The sequence below is a fragment of the Malaclemys terrapin genome, chromosome 4 (assembly GCF_027887155.1).
Source record: "Malaclemys terrapin pileata isolate rMalTer1 chromosome 4, rMalTer1.hap1, whole genome shotgun sequence".
Classification (NCBI taxonomy): Eukaryota; Metazoa; Chordata; order Testudines; family Emydidae; genus Malaclemys; species Malaclemys terrapin.
This window is the reverse complement of record NC_071508.1, coordinates 38,048,945-38,071,615: the sequence shown is the minus strand read 5'-3', so window position 1 is coordinate 38,071,615 and position 22,671 is coordinate 38,048,945. Positions and strand designations below refer to the sequence as shown.

General features: G+C 46.8%; 1 protein-coding gene across 1 annotated transcript in view; it reads left to right on the top strand.

Moving 5' to 3' along the window:
• Positions 1-22,671, top strand: part of TESMIN (testis expressed metallothionein like protein) — a 47,151-nt gene that overhangs the window by 6,959 nt on the left and 17,521 nt on the right. Inside the window, 5 exon segments of the mRNA XM_054027325.1 lie at positions 12,274-12,391; positions 14,578-14,636; positions 17,505-17,663; positions 18,241-18,361; positions 20,646-20,722. Of these exon segments, the coding sequence (XP_053883300.1) occupies positions 12,274-12,391; positions 14,578-14,636; positions 17,505-17,663; positions 18,241-18,361; positions 20,646-20,722 (534 nt within the window).

The window sequence follows — 22,671 nt, the reverse complement described above, 5'->3', positions numbered from 1 at the left end:
ACAGCAGCCCCCACAGTAGATTTGCCCACTCCAAATTGATTCCCGACTGACCGGTAGCTGTCTGGCGTTGCAAGCTTCCACAGGGCTATCGCCACGCGCTTCTCAACTGTGAGGGCTGCTCTCATCTTGGTATTCTGGTGTTTCAGGGCAGGGGACAGCAAGTCACAAAGTTCCATGAAAGTGCCCTTACGCATGCGAAAGTTCCGCAGCCACTGGGAATCATCCCACACCTGCAACACTATGCGGTCCCATCAGTCTGTGCTTGTTTCCCTTGCCCAGAATCGGCGTTCCATGGATAGAATCTGCTCCATTAACAACATGATCTCCAAAGCACCGGGGCCGCGGTTTCACAGAATTCTGTATCCGTGTCCGTGTCCATGTCCATGTCCTCATCATGCTTGTCGCTGCGCTGCCGCCGCCGCTGCCTCCTCGCCTCGTTTTTCTGGTCCTGGCTCAGCATAAACTCCACGAGAACGCGCGAGGTGTTTACAATGTTCATGACTGCTGTTTTGAGCTGAGCAGGCTCCATGCTTGCCGTGGTATGGAGTCTGCAGTGTTCACCCACCCAGGAAAAAAGGCGCGAAATGGTTGTCTGCTGTCGGTTGCTTTCATGCAGGGAGGGAGGGAGGGAGGAGGTGAGGCTGTACCCAGAACCACCTGCGACGATGTTTTTTGTCCCATCAGGCACTGGGATCTCAACCCAGAATTCCAATGGGCGCGGGAGACTGCGGGAACTATGGGATAGCTATGGGATAGCTACCCACAGTGCAACGCTGCAGAAATCGACGCTAGCCCCGGTACTTGGACGCACACCGCCGAATTAATGTGCTTAGTGTGGCCGCATACATTTCGACTTTATACAACCGGTTTTCCAAATTCGAATTATATAAATTCGGATTAATCCCGTAGTGTAGACATACCCTCAGAGACCAGTTCAACAAGTCAGGAGGAGGAAAGTGGGAGCAAGGGTGCTGAGGAGGAGGGAGACAGCCTGGCATCCCTAGATGCCTGCTGCCAGGAGCTATTCTCAAGCCAGGAGGAAGGTAGCCAGTCACAGCAGACGGTGCTTGGGGAAGGACAAACACCAGAGGAGGTGCCCAGTAAGTGGCTTTTATTTTGGGAAGTAAGTTGTTCAGTGCAGGCTCTTGGAGCGAGGAAGGTTAGGGCTGCATGCATGCCTAGATGTGGAATAGGGCGTTGATGTGCTCTCACATCATGGTAATCGGCCTCAGTGATCTCTTCAAAGGTCTCATGCAGAAGCTGGGCAATGCGTTTGCGCAGGTTCCTTGTCAGAGCTACTGTGCTCCTTGTCCCAGTCAGGCTAACATGCCCGCGGCACTGTGCCGTGAGGTCTGGGGGGGACCATTGCTGCACACAGGCAAGCTGCATATGGGCCAGGGTGGAAGCCGCATGGTAGTAGAAGACCCTCCCTTGCTTTCCAGGTCACCCTCAGCAGCGAGATATCTTCCAGGACGAACTCCTGTGGAAAATGTGGGGACAGTGTTCAGTATAGGGGCCCCCTGCAGCTGTTAGCTCTCCCCAAGGCACAGAAGCCCAGAGGACAGTATGGCCGTGAAACAATCAGTCCCCCTTGCCCCTGTGCTTACTCACCATTTTGGGGCTCCTGTGGGTTATGTGCGTTTGCTTTGGGACGGGCAAATTCTGCTATTGTGTAGACTGTGCTTGTCTTTAAGTACGGGTGAATCATTGCTCTGTCTGGTGTGAACAATGCTGCCTCTGTTAAGTGTTGCATTTTGGCTTTACAGATGCAACCTTGAGATCTCAGCAGTCCTTATTATCACTGGCCGAAAGACTCCAAAGCATAAGCGCCAACTTTCCCCAGTGCCAGTGGGTGCTCGTGCCCCCCGGCTCTGCCCCAACTCCACCCCTTCCCCGCCTTTGCCCTGCCCCCATTCCAACCCCTTCCCTAAAGTCCCCGCCCCAACTCCGCCCCGTCCCTGCCCCTATTTGAACCCCTTCCCCAAATCCCCGCCCTGGCCACACCTCTTCCCAGAGCGTGCCGCATTCCTCCTCCTCCCCCCTCCCTCCCAACACTTGCTGCATGAAACAGCTGTTTCTCGACAGCAAGCACTGGGAGCTAGGGGGAAACAGCAGGCACGCTCAGGGGAAGAGGCGGAGGTGGAGCGGAGGCGAAGGTGAGCTGGGGCGGGGAGCTGCCGGTGGGTGCAGAGCACCCACAGTTTTTCAACAGAGCACCACCAGTTTTTCCCCATGGGTGCTCCGGGGCTGGAGCACCCACTGAGTCAGAGCCTATGCTCCAAAGAATAAGGAAGTGGCCATGTAGAAATGAAGAGGACATGCTGCATGAAGTAATGCAGCAGTCCCTTAATGAAAATCAAAAAGCGCAGGAATGGTTGGAGAGTGAAAGGAGGGTCCGCCAGCAGAATGCGGATCGCCGTCACCAAAGCATGTAGCTGCTGCTAAGCATTATAGAGCGCCAAGTGGACTCGATACAGGCGCTCGTAGCAATGCAGGCGGAGCACTACCGCACCCACCCCCACCTGCATCCCTTGTTCCAAAACTCTTTCCCTTGTGCCCCCATGTCACCTCCAACCCACTTTCCCCCACCTCCGGGTTCTTATCACCAGCTGCCTCCAACACCTGTAGCTTCACCACCCAGGCTTGCAAACTACGACCCTTACCTACTGCACTCAACCCCCATCACCATGCATTTTAGCCAGCCTGAAGTGCAGCACCCATTGCACAGCACTCCAGACAGGAAGGCTGAGTGTGATAACAGGACATATGCAAATCTGGGATTGAACCTTTCCCCACCCCACCTCCTGGCCCTTTCTGTTTCCCAAGCAGTTGTGTTTCTTTTCAATAAATGAATTTTCTTTTCAATAAATGGATTTCTTGGCTTTGAAAACATTCTTTATTATTGCATTAAGGAAAAGATACCTTAGCCCAGGAAAGCAACAGGCACTGCAAGTCAGTGTAGCAAACATAGATTCCTACTAACATTGGAACCACCGCTCTTCACTCTTGTGCAGGGCATCAAACATTACTGGTGGCTTTCAACCTCAAATTGCTCCCTCAAGGCATCCCTAATCCTTGCAGACCTGTGCTGGGCCCCTCTAATATTCCTGCTCTCTGGCTGTTCAAATTCAGCCTCCAGGTGTTGAACCTCCGAGTTCCATCCCTGAGTGAATCTTTCACCCTTCCCTTCACAAATGTTATAGAGGGTACAACATGCGGATATAACTGTGGGGATGTTGTCATCAGCCAGGTCCAGCTTCCCATACAGACAGCGCCAGCGGCCCTTTAAATGGCAAAAGCACACTCCACAGTCATTCTGCACTGACTCAGCCTGTTGTTGAACCGCTCCTTGCTGCTGTCCAGGCTCCCTGTGTAGGATTTCATGAGCCACGGCATTAAAGGGTAAGCAGGGTCTCCAAGGATCACAATGAGCATTTCAACTTCCCCTACCGTGATCTTCTGGTATGGGCAGAAAGTCCCAGCTTGCAGCTTCCTGACCAGGCCAGTGTTCCAAAAGGTGCATGCGTCATGCACCTTTCCAGGCCAGCCTGCGTTAATGTCAATGAAACGCCCACGGTGATCCACAAGCACCTGGAGAACCATAGAGAAATACCCCTTCCAATTAACGTACTCAAAGGCTAGGTGGGCTGGTGCCAGAATTGGAATATGCGTCCCATCTATCGCCCCTCCGAAGTTAGGGAAACCCATTTGTGCAAAGCCAGCCACAATGTCATGCATGTTACCCAGAGTCACAGTTCTTCTGAGCAGGATGCAATTAATGGCCCTGCAAACTTGCATCAACACAATTCCAATGGTCGACTTTCCCACTCCAAACTGGTTAGCGACCGATCGGAGTTGCCAGCTTCCAGATTGCAATAACCACCTGCTTCTCCATCGGCAGGGCAGCTCTCAATCTCGTGTCCTTGCACCGTAGGGTGCGGGGCGAGCTCATCACAGTCCCATGAAAGTGACTTTTCTCATCCGAAAGTTCTGCCGCCACTGCTCGTCATCCCAGACATGCATGACGATGTGATCCCACCACTCAGTGCTTGTTTCCCCAGCTCAAAAGCAGCATTCCACGGTGGTGAGCATGTCCGTGAATGCCACAAGCAATCTCATGTCATATGCTTTATGCGAGTCGACATCATTGTCGGACTCCTCACTGTCAGTGTGTAGCTTAAGGAGTAACTCGACTGCCAAACGTGATGTGCTGGTGAGACCTATCAGCATATTCCTCAGCACTTCGGGATCCATTCCCGCAGACCAAAAGGGAAGACAAAGCGCACAGTACAAAAAACGTTGAAAGAGGGTGTCAAATGTGGATGGAAGCACAGGGATTGCTGGGATGCGAAGCGATGCATCACGGGGCATTGGGACAGGACCCAGAATGCCCCCATGTACCCCCGCCCCCTTCCCACAAGCCACAGCGCCAGAATGGGAAGAGGTGCTTTGTGGGATAGCTGCCCATAATGCACGACTCCCAATGCCGTTGCAAGTGCCGCAAATGTGGCCACACCAGTGCGCTTGCAGCTGACAGTATGAACACACTGCAGCACTTTCCCTACTGCTCTCTCTCTGAGGGCTGGTTTAACTCACAGCGCTCTACATCTGTAAGTGTAGCTATGCCCGTAGTGTCTAACAAAGTTATGTGGAACAGATTGTTTATTGTAAGTAGTTAACACATATTCAAAGGGACCATTGTTTAACTTAAATTGATCACCTGATTGTGAAGTTCCAGATCAGGTGGTCTGTGTTTGTTGTAATTTCTGTTCATAACTTAAATTTGCAAATAAAAAACAGGTATTACAGATGATGCAATTATAAGTGCCCTGCATTTAAAATACAAAGATATGTTCGTGAACAAGAAAACAGTAGTAGTGTTTTCAGCTTTCTTTCACAAGGTTTTATTTTAGTATCTACTAGTACTAGATAGATTGAAACAGTCTTCTACACCTCTCTATCTCTAGATCATATAAATATAATAGAAACATAGACTGTGAGGCCAGAAGAGACCACTGTAGTCATCTATTCTGACCTGTATAACACAGGCCACTGGACTTCCTTGAATTAATTCATATTTGAACTAGAGCATATCTTATAGAAAAAATCCTATCTTGATTTAAAATTGTCAGTGATGGAGAATTCACCATAACCCTTGGTAAGACGTTCCAATGATTAATTACACTCAATTTTTTTACCTTATTTCCAGTTTTAAATTGTCTAGCTTCCATCTCCAGCCATTGGATCTTGTTCAGTCTGTTAGACTGAAGAGTCCTATATCAAAATTTTGTTCCCCATGTAGGTATTTATAGATTGTGATCAAGTCACCCTTAGCCTTTTTTTTCTTTTGGTTAAACTTAGCAGACTGAACTTATTGAGTCTGTAAAGCATGTTTTCCAATCCTTTAATCATTCTCCTGTCCCATCAATGGCTCTCCAATTTAATCAGTATCCTTTTGGGGTTTTGGACGTCACAACTGGACATAATATTCCAGTAGCGATTGCACCAGTGCACCGTGTCCCCCCTAAATTTCAAGGTAATTGTAAATCAAGTTTTTGGATAACCAAATCTTCTTCTTCAAGTGCTGTTCCTGTGGGTGCTCCACTTCAGGTGTCAGTGTGTCCCGTCTGTGATGTTACTGACATGAACCGTGACTGTATAGACCATTGTTGCAACCAGGATCCTATGATGGCACCAGGTCTTGTACAGAGGAGGTCAAGTGGTGTGCCAATGGAAACGTTGTAGTTTGCTGGTTATGATTATTCTGTCTGTGTGTGTGTGTCATTTTTGTATTTGAAGTTATGAATATTGGCTATGTACTTGTATCTCAATGTGTTTGATTCTAAGTAGCCTCAGTGAAGCATTTGGTTAGCTTCTTGAGAAAGGACTAGTCTCCATCAAGAAACACTCATCTGACAATGGACTTTGGGAGACGCCCATCCACATCTGAGCTTTCTTGGGAACATTCAAACTAATATGTAAACAATGGCTTCGGCCTGCAAAAAGCTGAATCATTCATGGACATAAGCTTTATACAGAGTAAAACAGATTTATTTGGGGTTTAGGCTCCCAGAAAAACTGAATACTGGATGCTGGGAAAGTTCCTGTTAACTGAGAAACTCCTGGGCCAGGTGAATCTTAGTTTCTGTGAACTGCAGGGGGGCATGGCCCAGCCTCTTGGTCTATGCTGGAGCCAACTGGTGTGTCTAGCTCAGCAAGATGGGAGTGGAGGGAAGCCTTTTCTAGCAGGGGGGTTTGTTCTCAGTGGTATCCCAGCACATCTAGTGACAGTCTTGAGGGAGTTTCTGTGACCCAACCCATCACACAATCAATCTGAGATTTTTGGTAGCAGTGTCCGGTCAGGATGCGCCTGTGCAGTAGCAGTCTCGCGGTGCCGCTGGTGCCTCATCTAGCTCACACACCCCGCGACCCCTGCAGTTCCTTCTCAGCCATCCTCGGCTTGAGACAGAGTCTGGTAGCAATATCTCTAAAACCTTCAAAAACATTAGGTTAAGTTAGATAGCATAGTTAGTACCCTTTTTTATTAGTAATTTGTTATTTTAATTAATATAGTTAAAGTTAGCATTAGCTAAACTTAGTTAGATAGCCATAAAAAAACCTTTCATTTTCCCATCCCCCTTTTTCATAAATATGCCTGGCTTCCCAGGATTTAAAAGATGTACTTCATGTAAGGACGCAATACCAATTTCTGATGGCCACTCCTTATGTGTCCGATGCTTAGGTGAGTCACACGTACTGCAGAAGTGCACTCACTGCAACAATCTCAAAGCGAGAGCAATGAGAGATAGGGATCTTTATCTTAAACTTATTCTAATGGAAAAATCCCTCACTCCTACATTGGGCCCTGGACAACCCGCAACAAGGGACTCTGCAGCGCATCCTCCATGGACAGACTAAGTGCCAACTCCTCTACAAAATCGAGGAAAAGGGTCATGTCTCCACCAAGCCAAGAACTGTTAAAAAAGAATGGTCTCCAGCGCGATCGCTCCCCATGGTGTCAACCTCCTCCAGAATGAGCACCATTGATGCATCGGGCACCTCCGATACCGTCCACTCCATGACCTCTGCTGGCAGGAGAAAGGAGTCAAGTAGCAGGCACAAAGAGACCTCCTGCTCCACAGCTCCGACTACCCCTACAAAGGGCACAGTACCACAACCTCAACCACCTGTGGTGGCTCCCCCTCCGGCACCAAGCTCATCGGCACCGAAGAAGGCTACACACAAAGGGTAGGCAAAGGGTAGGCTTACTTCCACCTAGGACGGCAACGCAGAAGGATACAGCACCGCATACAACGGTACCAATTCCCCTTATGGACTTGTCAGATATGGAAGTGTTCTCTGTTCCCAGATCTCCACTGTTCGGCACTGCCTGCTTGCCATTACTGACTGCACTGGACCAACCAGAATCTCCCAGTGCTCCACATTTTTCGAGTGATGAGGAGGACAACATGGAGGAGGCAGTTTTCTCATCTGGGCACTCCTCCCCAGCAGGAACCTCATTATAGACTCAGGGAACAGAGCACCAGGGACTTCCCCCCATGGCTCACTAATCCATGGATGTGCCCTCCCATTCCATTTCCCATTCAATGGCCACAATGGGACCCATGGGCAGCCTACAGGTCTCAATTTCACAGACCTCCCACTTCCCACAGGAAACCCATACGCTCTGTAATGACATCGGTACCCGAGCCCTCTGAGGTGACAGAGGAGGTGGAGGAAGATAGGGATGAGACCACAGAAAATTAAACATCCCCTGATCACAACTCCTGTTCCGCTGATGAGGCAGTTATGACCCCGCCTCCCACTAGTACAGATGATTTCAAACACTTTCAAGAGTTATTCCGGTGGGTGGCATAGAGCCAAAATATTCCTCTTGAGGAGGTACCAGGGACGCAACACCAACTCCTCAAGATCCTACATACTTCATCAATGACAAAAATAGCTTTGCCCATAAACGACACTCTGATGGAACCTTTAGAAACGGTGTGGCAAACACCTGCCACCATCCTCCCAACCCATAAGCATATGGACAGGAAATACTATGTGCCAAATAAAGTCATGGACTTCCTTTTTTCACACCCACAGCCTAACTCCTTAGTGGTGGATGCGGTCAGTCAGTGGGGCAAATATCCTCAATTCAAATCCACAGCACAAGACAAGGATTGGAAGAAACTAGACCTCTTGGGGCAAAAAGTTTACTCTTCTGCGACTCTTGAATTCCACACAGCCAATTACACACTGTGTACGATCATGATAATTAATAAAACTGAATGATTTCATCCAGGAAATTCTAGAGGAAAAGAGACCAATTCCATGCCATTGTCAATGAGGGACAATGTATTGCTAGAACAGCGCTCCAGACATCCCTCAATGTGGTGGACACAGTGGCATGCATGACGGCAACAGCTATCGTCATGGACAGAGCATCCTGATTGCACTCATCTGATATCCCAAGGGAACTCCAGACCAAGGTAGAGAACCTTCCCTTTGACAGGGGCAAGCTCTTCTCCGCTAAGACGGATGAGGTCCTCCATTCCATGAAGGCCACACTGAGGACCCTCAGGATCTACACACACCCTAACAGGAGATGCAGATACCAGTCTTACAATGGTAACAGAGACAGCACGTCTCAGTGCCAGCAGAGACCATACGACAATCAAAGACAAAGGCACAGACCACAGAGATATTGCCTTACCCAATCTCAGGCTGCGACGTCCCAAGCATCACCAAACAAGACACAATTTTAAAACATTGATCGAGAGTCTGACCGACCTCCGACCATTAGCGCCAATGGAACAAACGATTCAAAACTTTGGTCATCAGCTTCGACCATTTTACCATCCGTGGGCCTCTATCACCACGGGCCATTGGGTTTTAGAGATCATTCGAATGGGTTATACCATCCCCTTTACCTCCATCCCACCTACCCATCTCCTCTTCCCCATTCCTCTTCAGGGACCCTTCTCACAAGCACCTACTGAGACAAGAAGTACATCACCTTCTACAACTAGGGGCCGTGGAACAAGTTCCAACACAACACAGGGCAGGGATTTTATTTCCATTAATTCCTGACTCTAAAAAGAAAAACGGATGTTGGCAACTCATACTAAATCTCAGAAAACTCAACAAATTTGTCCATACCCACAGATTCAAAATGGTCACACTGAATTCTATCATCCCTGCGCTGGAAGAAGGTGACTGGTTCTAAACCTTGGACCTGCAAGATGCGTATTTTCACATTGCCATCCATCCCGCTCACAGACGATTTCTATGATTCACAGTGGGACAAGATCACTTCCAGTACAGAGTACTGACATTCAGACTGTTGACCGCTCCATGTGTCTTTACCAAAACCCTAGTGGTGGTAGCTGCTTATTTGCGCAGACAGGGACTATTGATATTCCCATACTTAGATGATCGCCTGCTAAAAGGCCGTACCTTGACAGAAACATTACGCATTACTCGAGAAACCATCTCTCTTTTTCACTCCCTAGTGCTACAAATCAATTAAAAGAAAACTATCCTAACTCCAGTACAATGTTTGGACTTCATAGGAGCACACCTGGACTCAGTGGAGGCTAAAGCATCACTCCAATACCCCGATTCACAGCAATGACCTCCCTCATGTCGGTGGTCTCAGACAGCCCATGGGTGTCTGCACACACCTGCCTACAACTCTTGAGACATATGGCAGCTACCACTTTCGTTGTAAAACACACCAGACTCTACATGCGCTGCCTTCAAGGATGGCTGAGCTCGGTATAGATTCCAGAAAAGCACAGCCTAAACAAAAGACTTACACCGACCCCAGAGGTTCTACATTCACACACGCTAGTGGACAAACCCGATAAACGTTTGCTCAGGCATCCCATTTCAACAGGATCCACCATCCATACAAATCACAACAGATGCTTCACTGATCGCATGGGGAGCTCACCTAAACCAATATTCAGTCCAAAGCAAGTGGTCCCCACTGAAACATATTTACATATCAACCCTGCTCAAATTACGCACGTTCCACAAAACATGCCTTCATTTCCTCCCTCTTATATGAGGCAAAATTATAAGGGTTCTGACTGACAACATTGTGTGTATGTTCTATATAAATCAACAGGGTGGAACATGTTCCCACTCCTTATGCACAGAGGCCTTAAAACTATGGAACTGGTGCATAAAACACAACATCACTATTACAGCAGCATACCTCCTGGGTCGACTGAACATGACGGCAGACGCATTAAGCAGACAGTTTTCCCAAGAGCACTAATGGGAACTGAATGACGAAATAACACAACACATATTTTACATATGGGGATCCCCACACATAGACCTGTTTGCGACATCAGTAAACAAGAAATGCCCAAAGTTTTGCTCATGAGCAGAACTAGGGGCACGATCCTTAGGGGACACTTTTCTCATCAAATGGAACGCTCCCCTTCTGTACACATTCCCATCAATACCTCTAATCTCCAAAGTAATACACAGAATACAAACCGACAGGACCAAAATAATACTCATAGTACCAACCTGGCCCAGACAGACATGGTTCCCTTACCTGACACCCATAGTGATCTGCACACCGTTCAGTCTCCCTGGCCTATAGAATCTTCTCTCTCAGGACGATCATCAAGTCCTCCATCCAGACCCAGAGAAACTTCACCTGAAGGCATGGCTCCTTCATGGCTCCACCACAACGAACTAACCTGCTCAGAACATGTAAAACAAGTGTTAATAAACAGCAGGAATCACAACACGCGTACTACTTACCTCCAAAAATGGAAAAGATTCTTCCTATGGTGCCAGAATAAACAAATATCTGCAAGCAAGGCACCACTTCCACTAATCCTGCAATATTTATTATCCCTAAAGAACTCAGGGCTTACTATGAGCTCCCATAGAGTTCAACTTGCCGCCATCACGGCCTTCCATCAACAGGTAGACAGGACTTGGATATTTGCTCACCCGATTACTAAGCAGTTTCTCGCGGGCATATAGAACATATATCTAGATATCTGAGAACCCATGCCAGTATGGGACTTAAATCTGGTGCTCAGAAGTCTAACCAGAGCCCCATTCGAACCCTTAGCCACATGCTCATTACTTCACTTATCTATGAAAGTGGCATTCCTGGTCACCATTATATCAGTGTGAAGAGTCAGCAAAATAGGGGCTCTCGTGGCTCACCCACAATACACAATATTCTTCAAGGATAAAATGACACTTAGAACACATCCTAAGATTATGCACAAAATATTGTCCTTGTTCCATCTCAACCAACTGATTCACTTAACTACATTTCATACAAAACCACACACTAACGCTCAAGAGGTGGTCCTGCACACATTGGACATGCGCTTAGCATTTTATCTATTTGGAACGAAGCTCTTCCAATTGACTTTTGACTTTTTGTGTCAACAACAGAACGATCAGAGGCTCTGCCATATCTACGCAAAGATTATCGAAATGCATATCCAGCTGTATCCATATGTGCTATTCACTGCACAACACTGAAGCCCCTCCGGGCATCAGAACCCACTCAACAAGAGCTTTATCTACATCCATAGCATTCCTACACAATGTGACCATTCTAAACATCTGCAGGGCGGCCACCTGGGCCTCTTAACACACATTCACAAATCACTATGCTATTACTCTCAGTTCAAGCTCAGACACAAGACTAGGCCTCACTGTACTAGCCTCAGCAACAAACTGAACTCCGAATTCCTTTCCGTCCTCATGAGAGCACTGCTCTACATTCACCTGAAGTGGAGCACCCACAGGGACAGCACTCAAAGAAGAAGAGAAGGTTACTCACCTTGTGCAGTAACTGAGGTTCTTTGAGATGTGTCTTCCCCTGTGGGTGCTCCACTACCCACCCTCCTCCCCTCTAATTCAGAGTACGAGCAAAACGCTCCACGGTTGAGAAGGAACTGAAGGGGTCGGGACCTGAGCATGTTAGATGAGACACCAGCGGCACTGCGAGACTGCTACTGCGCACATGCACCCTGACCAGACACTGCTACTGAAAATCTCCGATTGACAGCACCAGGATGCACCAACACCTGAAGTGGAGCACCCACAGGGACACACATCTCGAAGAACCTCAGTTACTGCACAAGCTGAGCAACCTTCTCTTAAACTTTGAACTAAATGGCTATGATTTTTCACAATTGAAATCAAATAGTTAAATTTTCCTATAAATGTGTTGAAGTTAAAGAAATAAATGAAAGAAAACATATTCTCTTTCTCTAGGTATTCAGACCTCTACTAGATCCAGTTACTGGTGGGAATAATTGTATTTGTTATGACCAATTCAAAGGAATGCTTAATAGTTGTGTACAGTCACAAGCCTTGCCAGGTACCTCCAATGGTAAGTGTTTGGAGAAGTCACCTACTGTGTTTGATTTTTTTAATTTGGTCTCCTCCCATCTACAACTGACAGTATAAATGATTGACCGTCCCTGTATGATTTCTAGTTTATTTTTCTCCTGTAAGTTAATTTTTTGTTAGCACTCATTAAAGTGTGATGGGATTGGAGATGGAAGTCTTCTATTTATCCATGCATAAGGCTATGTTTATGTTATGGAGGTCATCGAAGTCACGGAATCCGTGACTTCCAGAGACCTCCATGACATTCTCTGCCTCAGGCCCAGGGGCCCCCTGTAAGGTTCCAGTGACAGGCAACAGCCTCCTGAGTGGGCCCTTGGGGTTCCAGCAACAGGTGACAGCCTCACGCGGGAGGGTGGGTAGGGGGCGCCTTTGGCGAGTGGCTAAGGGTGTCCAGTTTTCTCTTTGGGAAATTTGGCCCCCCTTCAGCTCCCAGCCACCATGGTTGGAGGGGGCCCCCCTGCAGCTTCCAGCTGCCACAGGCAGAGGGGGAACCCCACAGCTCCCAGCCACCATGGTGGTAGAGGAAACCATGGAGCCGCAGCAGCAAAAGTCACAGACAGACACGGCTTCCGTGAATTTTTGTTTATTGCCCATGACCTGACTGTGACTAAAAATAACCATGACAAAATCTTAGCCTTATCCATGCAGCAGTTACAGCAATGCAAGCTTCTCCACATTCCCTTATCAGTGTGCCTCAGCCCCAATTTAGGAGGAGCTGCTGCTCTAGTTAGGGAGAGGGAGATTATCAGTCTTCAGGTTATTTTAGATCTTGACCTCTCTGCTGAGTCTGCCAGCAATGAGTGCCACTGGTAATTGGGAATTTGTAATGTGGATGCTTACACATTAGAAACAAGACAGCAATCATAAGTTCAAGTGACATAAGCCACTGAACAGCTATTAAATGGGAATGATTTTTGGTCATTACTCACAAGGCCCAAATTTGAACCAGTTACTGAAAGGTAAGAAGTATGATATACCGTCACCAATCCTCTGAATTGTTCCCCAGTGCTCTGATTTCTGATTGCACGTTAGCTTTGTGACCTTTGATCTTGCTATGTGATAATGTGGGCTTTACATCATGGAGGTTGAAAGGAATTGTTTTTAATTTCTAGGCAATATTGTTTCTATCCATGTACCTCTATTTACTTTGATGTCTATAAGGAAGCTGAAGAAGTTTGAAAGAGAATGTGTTCAAAAAAATTATCGTAGCTCAATGGTTATCTTGAAAAGTGAAGATATAAAGTTCAATTAAAGGATAGTTTTCTCCCTGGTCCTTTAAAAAGCTATTGCTCAGGTTCCAGTAGGTAGGAGTGAGCTCTCTTCTCATGGGCTCAGTAATGGCCACTTTGTGCCCTTCCATACACAGGTGTACAAGGGAAGGAGAGGGGATGGGGTGGGCAAAAGGAGCCTTACACCATTGCATAGGGGCCATGCACAGTTGCACTCCCTGTGTGCAACAGTATTCCTTGCTTAAGAGCCATCCCAAAGGGGTGAGGGAAGAGACAGGAGTAAAGCCAGATATACAGAGCTGGACAGATATGCAGAAAGGATAATGCTGCATCTTCCTAAGCAGTGATGCCGGGGGTGTGCTCCCTACAGTATGCATGCCTGGAACCTCTTGGAGGGATTGTGCATCCTTGAAGAACGTTGCCTTTTGGAGTTCCCCCTGCGATTGTGCTGCTCTGCATCAGTCCTAGCATGAGCCAGTGTCAAAAAGACAAAGCTGCCCTTATATAGATGCCAGACCACAAAGCATGTTCTCCAGTTGTTTCTTCTAATACATGAGGCATCTCATAGCCATTTGTCATGTGATCGGGTATTAGAATCCCTCCAGTGGCAAGTTGCACATTCATTAGCCTTTTTTAACATAACATCACTGAGAAATGTATAATTTTTCCCAGCTATTTTGAGAAACATCAAGCTGGCTCAATACTGGGGTCTCATTTCCCAACGTTCCTGACAGGAAGTCTGTTAGAGGAGAATATTCAATATTTTTATGCAAGCTTAGCTGCACTTTCAGAGTGCTCTTTTTAATTTTTGTCAGTGTCCTACGCAATCCTGTGATGTCCAAATCTTTTTTTCCTCAGACCTATAGTATAAAAGATCTCCTAATGTTTGCCATTGTCCTCATTGTTTGTTTAAAAAACCTTCCATTTTGTGTGACAGAACCTTGCAGTGATACCAGCACTTTACCTCAGACTAGTGCTCCTGTCTGTGATGAACTTGTAAGTATGAATTTAGGATGTTGTTGTTGTTTTTCTGAAAGTTTTTGTTCTTTGTTTTTGATCTTACAGGCAAAATATTGTAGAAATTGAAAACGGGAATCACCTAAACTGCCAAAGGGTAAAATGTTTTTTCAAATGCAGTCCTACATATTCCACATACAAAAGGAAAGAGAACATTAGACATCCATTTATGAAAATCTTGGCTGTAAAGTTAGGCTCTTAAATCCTCATTTAGGGGCTAACCTAAAACCCACTGAAGTCAATGGAAAGACTCTGATTGACTTCAGGGCGTTTTGGATCAGGCTGCTAGGCACCTAAGTAGGTGGCTGATTTTCAAAAGTGCTGAGGACCAGCAGTTGTCATTGAAGAGAATGGGTATGTTTAGGGTGACTAGACGTCCCGATTTTATCGGGACTGTCCCAATATTTCCTTGTTTGTCCCACTGGACAAACAAGGGAATGCTCCGGAGCCTGGAGCCCGGAAGTGCTCGCGCCCCCTCCCCCCCGCCCCAGTTCCGCCCCCTCCTCCCCCCATTGGCTCCCTCCCCGAATCCCCGCCTCTTCCCCAGGCTCACCATTCCTCCTCCCTCCACAAGCGTTGGAGGGAGGCCGGGGAGACGCAGGGGGAGCGTGGGGCCGGGGTGAGTAAGAGTCTGGCCTGGCTCCAAGCAGGCAGGACTCAGTCAGACGGTAGGGAGAGGAGGGCGGCGGCCTGCGGGGCCAGGCGGCAGCTGTTCCCCCCTCCCCCGGGCAGCAGGACTCGGGAGCAGCCGCTGCTGCAGCTCCCACTGCTGCGGGGGGAGGAAGCGGCCGATTGCCAAGCTCGGCGGCTGCGGCTCTGGCGCCCGGGCCCAAGCCGCCCTGGCCTGTTCCTCTGTGGGACCCGAGCGGGACGGGGGGGGGGGCTGGGGCCTGCTGCCCCCACTTCGGGGCCGCCCAGGGATAGCACCAGCTGGGCAGCAGCCCAGACGCGATTGGCCAGGGGCTGGGCGCAGTGTGCGCGCTGCTGGGTCCCCGCAGCAGGCCCCGGCTCGGGGGGTTCGGGCCCGGGCACCAGAGCCGCATCCGCCGAGCTTGGCCATCGGCCGCTTCCTCCTCCCCCGTCCCTCCCCCGCCCCCCCCGCGGCAGTGGGAGCTGCAGCAGCGGCTGCTCCTGAGTCCCACTGCCTGGGGGGGGGGAAGAACAGCCACCGCCTGGCCCCGCGGGCCGCCCCCCTACCCTCCCTACCGCCCGACTGAGTCCTGCCTGCTCGGGTGGTTTTTTTGTTTTTGTTTGTTTTTGGCCCCGCCCCCCCGCGTCACGCCACTTCCCCCCCCACCCCCCCATGTCCTGATATTTGACTTGGGTGATCTGGTCACTAGGTATGTCTGGGTTGACAGACTCAGGTTAGTGGAGCTTGCACTACTGCACTGAAAGTAGGCTGTGTAGATATCATGGTTCAGGCTGGAGCTTGGGCTCTGAAGCCTGGGGAAGGGGCTAGGCTTCAGAGCCTGAGTTCAAAGCACTATCTGCACAGTTCTTTTTAGATCACTAGCACAAGCCTCAATTCCCCAAGTGTCTCATCCTGGGCTGGGAGACTTGCTTCTGTGGGCAGTTTGCAGGCAACATGGACGTACCCAGTGAGGCTGTGCACATGCATACGTACTTTGCTAAATCAGGGCCCGAAAGAGAGACTAGTCCTGCAGATGCATTTTATTTGATAATGTAATGCCCTATAGCTGCTTTGCCTGCCCCCCCAAAGGATTTCCCCAGCCCAGGGGGATCTTGGATGGTGTAGTAGCTTCTATGCTACCCCTCTGCCTAAGGCAGTCACATGGACTGTGGCCAGTCATCCCTGTACAGTCAGAGAATTCAAAAGTGGCTTATGGCTACCTTTGCACATATCTCATCCTGAGCTGTGCCAAAAACCCCTCAGCTGTCACTTAGCATCTGAGCCTGTATTATGTTGCATGCATACAAAGGGGCAGAGTTAAGGCTGAGGTACAACTATAACACTGGCAATTCCTACTGTTGGAGTGCTTCACTTTGCAACCCTAACATTCTCTTACTATGTTTGGGTTTTTTAAATGTAATTTCCTAGGTTTATAAAAGACAAACCATAAAAACAAAGAAATTCCAGGTTGGAGAACTTTTTGCTAGACATCCCTGGAACGCTGTCATGGACAAGGTGTGCCAGGGTTCCTGGTGAGTGCTTTAGTGTGTGCTTTGAATGAATCAGGGCTTTATTCAGAGGTTTGATCATTATGCAGTGGGTACTACAGTTCTTCCATGTACCAGCTTGACAAATGCTTTATAGTGGATAGTGTTGCCAATGAGTAAAGGTGTGGCAATTCCCATTTGAAGAAGAGTACGACCAAAGTTTACTCACTGATCACTTTGACAAATGTCTTAGTATGGGAATGCTGCTTAAACTGTTAGGTTCCAGTCCTGATGTTATTGCTTGGTTGTTAATTAAATTAAATCCCTTGAGTCCATAGGGCTCAAGTTGTGTATTGTATGACTAATTCATGTGTTTCACATTACTTGTTAAAGCAGTCTCTTAGCTTCTCCAGGGCAGCATGGAACTGAGTTGATGATTGCCAGTATAGGAAGGGAAGGAACGGCTTTGTTGCTGTAAAATATGTCTTTGTGCATTACCCCTTGTTATTCTTTAGAAGTATTTTCATTTGAATATTAAATGAAAATCATTCAGTCTAAGCTGTAACAGTTAGAACTAGCTATTCTCCAAATTAGGTTTGAATGCAGTTTTTGCTTTAAAATGCATTGTTTATGCAGCTATAAATTTTCATCTCCTGTCCTACTGGCACTGCAATTTAGGGTAGCATTTAAAGTATTCCTTTTAAGATGTGAAACTATTTATTTTTTCAGGCGGAGGTAAAAGAAACAATTGTTAGTAATATGGCTAATAACCAAAAGGAAGCAGTTTTTCAGAATTCAAATGCAGGAGAAACCAGCTGCAAGTTACTATCTGCACAAAATGTAATGGAGGACCCCAGCTGTTCACACAGAACAGATTCCAGTCCAGTGGTAATTATTTCTTGAAACTGACAGCAACAGTACACATTGAAGGAAATTATGTTTATTTGTTTGCTTATTTATTTGTATTATAGTAGTCTAGAGGCCCCAGTCAGGGGACCACTATGCCTGTGCTATACAGACAAGTAATGAAAAGGCAGTTCCTGTTCCAGAGACCTCATGATCTAGGAGCTTATATTTAATTATACTACATTTTGTCTATATTTACTATATAACATTAGAAACAAAGCAAGCTGTGGAGTTGGCTACAACCAAAAAGAGATGCTTGCTCTATAGTTATAGTTGGGTGAACAAAATGAAACACCATTGCAGACCCATATTTCTGTCTTGAGGACCAAATCCTAAACACAGAACACAGCACTAGTAATTGGAATGTGTCCTGGAGAGTTCCATGGTTGGGGAGTCTAGAAAGCTATAAATCCTTCCCACCTGAGATGAGGAGCAGCAGCATAGATGTTCAATGGCATTCTGCAATCAGACAGATAGGTATTCTTATGAAAAACTTTATATCTATGTGCCTAGAATGACTATCCTTAGATGAAAACTAATCATTTATGGTGTATTTCAGGTGATCTGCCAGTTGAAAGGAGGTACTCAAATACTCTGCATAAACAATTCTGGCACAAGAGAACTGAAAACAGTTCATCTAGTTCCCCAGTATCAAAACCAACATAATTATCTTCAGTCAGGTACAAAGAAAATGAAAATTTAAAATAATGTCAGACATTATGCCACAAATCATTAATGTGTATCTACGTGTTTGTGTTTCTAAGCAACATTGGTGCTGAAATGAGCCAGGACTACCACCAATTACTATTTATTATTTTACGGTTTCTGCTATGTACTTCACAAAAAGACCACAAGATTACTACAATAGATGTGCTGAAATTAATGAATTGGTCATATGATGTTAATAAGCAGATTACATTCAGTAGGAAGCAATTTGTCCAAGCCATATGCATTCTCAAGAATGACACCCACTTGCATGTACCCAAGCTTGCCACCAAATGTTACTTTCTCCAAAAATAAAAAGCAGCTGAAGGGGCATGGATTTAGCATTAAGATTTTCATCTACAACAGCAATGCAGCAATCCTGGCTCCAGGATTTTTGCCGCCCCAAGCGGCGGAAAAAAAATAAATAAATAAAAAAGAAGCTGCGATCGCGATTGGTGGCAACTCCACCGCGCCGCTTTCTTCTTAGGCGGCAATTCGGCGGAGGTCCTTCCCTCCGAGAGGGACCGATGGACCCACTGCCGAATTGCCGCCAAAGAGCCCAGCGTGCCGCCCCTTCCCCTTGGCCATCCCAAGCACCTGCTTGCTGGGCTGGTGCCTGGAGCCGGCCCTGGCTGTATGTGCATGTAGTTTAATGGTAACATTTTAGTAAGCTTCTCTTTCCTCCAGCAGCATGACTTTCTTAAGAGCCATCTTACCATTGTCTCCTTCCATGTTGTTTTTATTATTTTCTGTTGTTTGTATTGCAGTAGTGCCAATGGGCACCAATCTGAGATTAGGGTCTGATTATGTTAGACACTGTAAAAACATGACCTACAGGCTCAATTTCACAAGGTGCAGAGCATTTCCAACCCTGATTGACTTCAGTAGATTCTGCAGATGCCCAACATATTTGATATAGTGTAAAAAAACCAAACAAGGCCCTTACCAAGGATAAATCTGAAAGATCCAAAATGAGGAAAATATTTATATTGAAATTCCAAATTCTATTACAGTCACAATATCTCTAGAGGAGAGGATGGTGAAACCATATCAGAGAGCTACCATATGTCTTTATCTCCCATTTGACCAGACTTTCTTCCATTTTACTCACCTTCATAGTATAAAACAGAGGGCAATGGGAGGCCCAGGATTAGAAGAACCAGAAATTAAGTCCATTAAAGTCCCAGAGCGATGGACCCCAAAAGTTTCCAATTTGAGCTTTTTTCTGAGCTCCATTTTTTCTTACAACATCTGCAAGAAGGCATCTATAAATTAATTTCAGATAGCAAGATTCATTTCGTCAATCTCATAGAGTCTAATCCTTTTTTTTTCAAACTGGTGTGGAGGATTAATATGAATTAAAGTGAGTGGGACTGTTCACGTACTTCAAGTTAAGCATGTGCTTGAGTGAATTGCTGAATCAGGACCTATATAAAGAAACCCCCCCCTAGGGCTATGGCCTCCTCCTTATTTTTCTAGCAGTAATTTCTTGTTCATAGGCAAATACTTCTGCTCCAAGTGCATTCTTTTGACTTTGAAAGTTGTAAAATAAGAGTCCGAAATAAATACAATGAAAGGTTCTGTCAGTTACTTATTTGTAAAGGTATTTTAGGCTATAAAATTTGCATTTGGAGTATTTTTAAACATACTCTGATGCAATTAAGGTCAAAGAGTAAAGGCCTCCGATGGTCAACTTGTTGACAAACTGTTAATGGTCTTTGGTGGCTGTGTGCAGTTGTTTAGTACACCTCTACCTCGATATAATGCTGTCCTTGGGAGTCAAAAAATCTTACCGCGTTATAGGTGAAACCGCATTATATTGAACTTACTTTGATCCGCCGGAGCATGCAGTTCCCCCCCCCCCCTCCCCGGAGCACTGCTTTGCCGTCTTATATCCGAATTCGTGTTATTTCAGGTCGCGTTATATCGGGGTAGAGGTGTATTTAATTCCAAAATGCAACCCTTTTGCAAATTTAAAAGGAATGTTTCTGGAGAGATATCTTCTGGACCCTCCATTAACAATATTTATTGTGGGGGAAGCATGAGTTTGGTTCCAAGCTAATCTATGACAAAGAAGCGGAGATGAAAGATAAACTCCGGAAATGTTTTTTTTTTTTAATAAAAGAAAGGCTTAAAGATGCTAAATGGCACATCTGTTCCCACAAGTTTAGGCTTTGATCCTGAAAACACTTATGCATGTGCTTAACTTTATGACCTATGAGCAATCCAATTAACTTAATATAAACTTTTTCTTATCAGATGTGCCTAACCCTATGACATCTCTGCTGGGACAATTTTTGCCAATTCCAGGTAAAGTGGATCTCAATGAACAACAGGTGAGGAAGCCTTTAAAAAAAAAAAGAAAAAAAAGTAAATATACTGTCATTTCTTCTCTTAAGGCTTCTCATTCATTCATAAAATGGAATATTCATTCGACTTAGGGAAGTAACCAACACTTTGTAAATTCTGTAAAGCCCTTTAAATCAGAATTTCTAGCTGTTATGTAAGTTACTGTATAACGCTTGGCTAGGTCTGCATCCAGTGTACAATAAGATATATTGAGGCCTGTGATTTCAATATCATTTTTGGAAGAATGAAGGTGAACCCAGTGTTAAGAACATACCTTTTAGCAAGAATGTAATTATTACAGTATCAAGATCTTGAATTTGGTGTTCATATATGAGCTGTTATGATTGGAAACTGTTTCAGGTGTTGTCTACACAGTGCCACAATCTGGACTATCGGTGTGTGATTTGTAGAGCTTTTTGAAGTGTTCCACTCAACCCTTCTGGCTTTCATGATCTAAAAGTTATCTACTCTGAGGCCTTGTCTACACTACGAGAGTAGTTCGATTTTACTTAAATCGAATTTTTGGAATCGATATTGCAAAGTCGAACGTGTGTGTCCACACTAAGGACAGTAATTCGACTTTGTGAGTCCACACTAACGGGGAAAGCGTCGACATTGGAAGCTGTGCACTGTGGGCAGCTATCCCACAGTTCCCGGAGTCCCCGCTGCCCATTGGAATTCTGGGTGGAGCCGCAAATGCCTTCTGGGTAAAAAAAATGTGTCCAGGGTGCTTTTGGGTAACTGTCGTCATCCGTCCATCACTCCCGCCCTCCCTCCCTGAAAGCGCCGGCGGGAAATCAGTTCGCGCACTTTTCTAGTCAGTGACAGCGCGGACGCCACAGCACTGCGAGCATGGAGCACACTGCGACCATCGCTGCAGTTGTGGCCGCTCTCAACGCCTCGCAGCTTATCATACACCTTTCCCTGAGGCAGATGCAGATAAGTCAGGCGAGGAGGCTACGTCACCGCGGTGATGGCCTGAAGTCTGAGAGTAGCACAGACCTCTCAGAAAGCAGGGGACCCAGCGCCGAGGACATCATGGTCGCAATGGGTCATGTTGATGCCGTGGAACAGCGATTCTGGGCACGGGAAACAAGCACTGAGTGGTGGGACCGCATAGTGCTGCAGGTCTGGGATGAATCCCAGTGGCTGCGAAACTTTCGCATGCGGAAGGGAACTTTCCTGGAACTTTGTGAGTTGCTGTCCCCTGCCCTGAAGCGCAATGACACCCGGATGCGAGTAGCCCTGACTGTCCAGAAGCGAGTGGCCATAGCCCTCTGGAAGCTTGCAACGCCAGACAGCTACCGGTCAGTCGCGAACCAGTTTGGGGTGGGCAAATCTACTGTGGGGGTTGTTGTGATGCAAGTAGCCAAGGCAATCGTTGATGTACTGCTGCCAAAGGTAGTGACCCTGGGAAACGTGGAGGCGATCATAGATGGCTTCGCAGCGATGGGATTCCCAAACTGCGGTGGGGCCATAGATGGAACTCACATCCCTATCCTGGCACCGGACCACCAGGCCAGCCAGTACATTAACAGAAAGGGCTACTTTTCCATGGTGCTGCAAGCACTGGTGGACCACAGGGGACGTTTTACAAACATCTACGTCGGATGGCCGGGCAAGGTTCATGACGCTCGTGTTTTCAGGAACTCTGGTCTGTTTAGACGGCTGCAGCAAGGTATTTACTTCCCGGACCACAAAATAACTGTTGGGGATGTGGAGATGCCTATAGTCATCCTCGGGGACCCAGCCTACCCGCTAATGCCCTGGCTCATGAAGCCCTATACTGGCGCCCTGGACAGTGAAAAAGAACTCTTCAACTACCAGCTGAGCAAGTGCAGAATGGTGGTGGAGTGTGCTTTTGGCCGTCTCAAGGGGAGATGGAGAAGCTTGCTGACTCGCTGTGATCTCAGCGAAACCAATATCCCCATTGTTA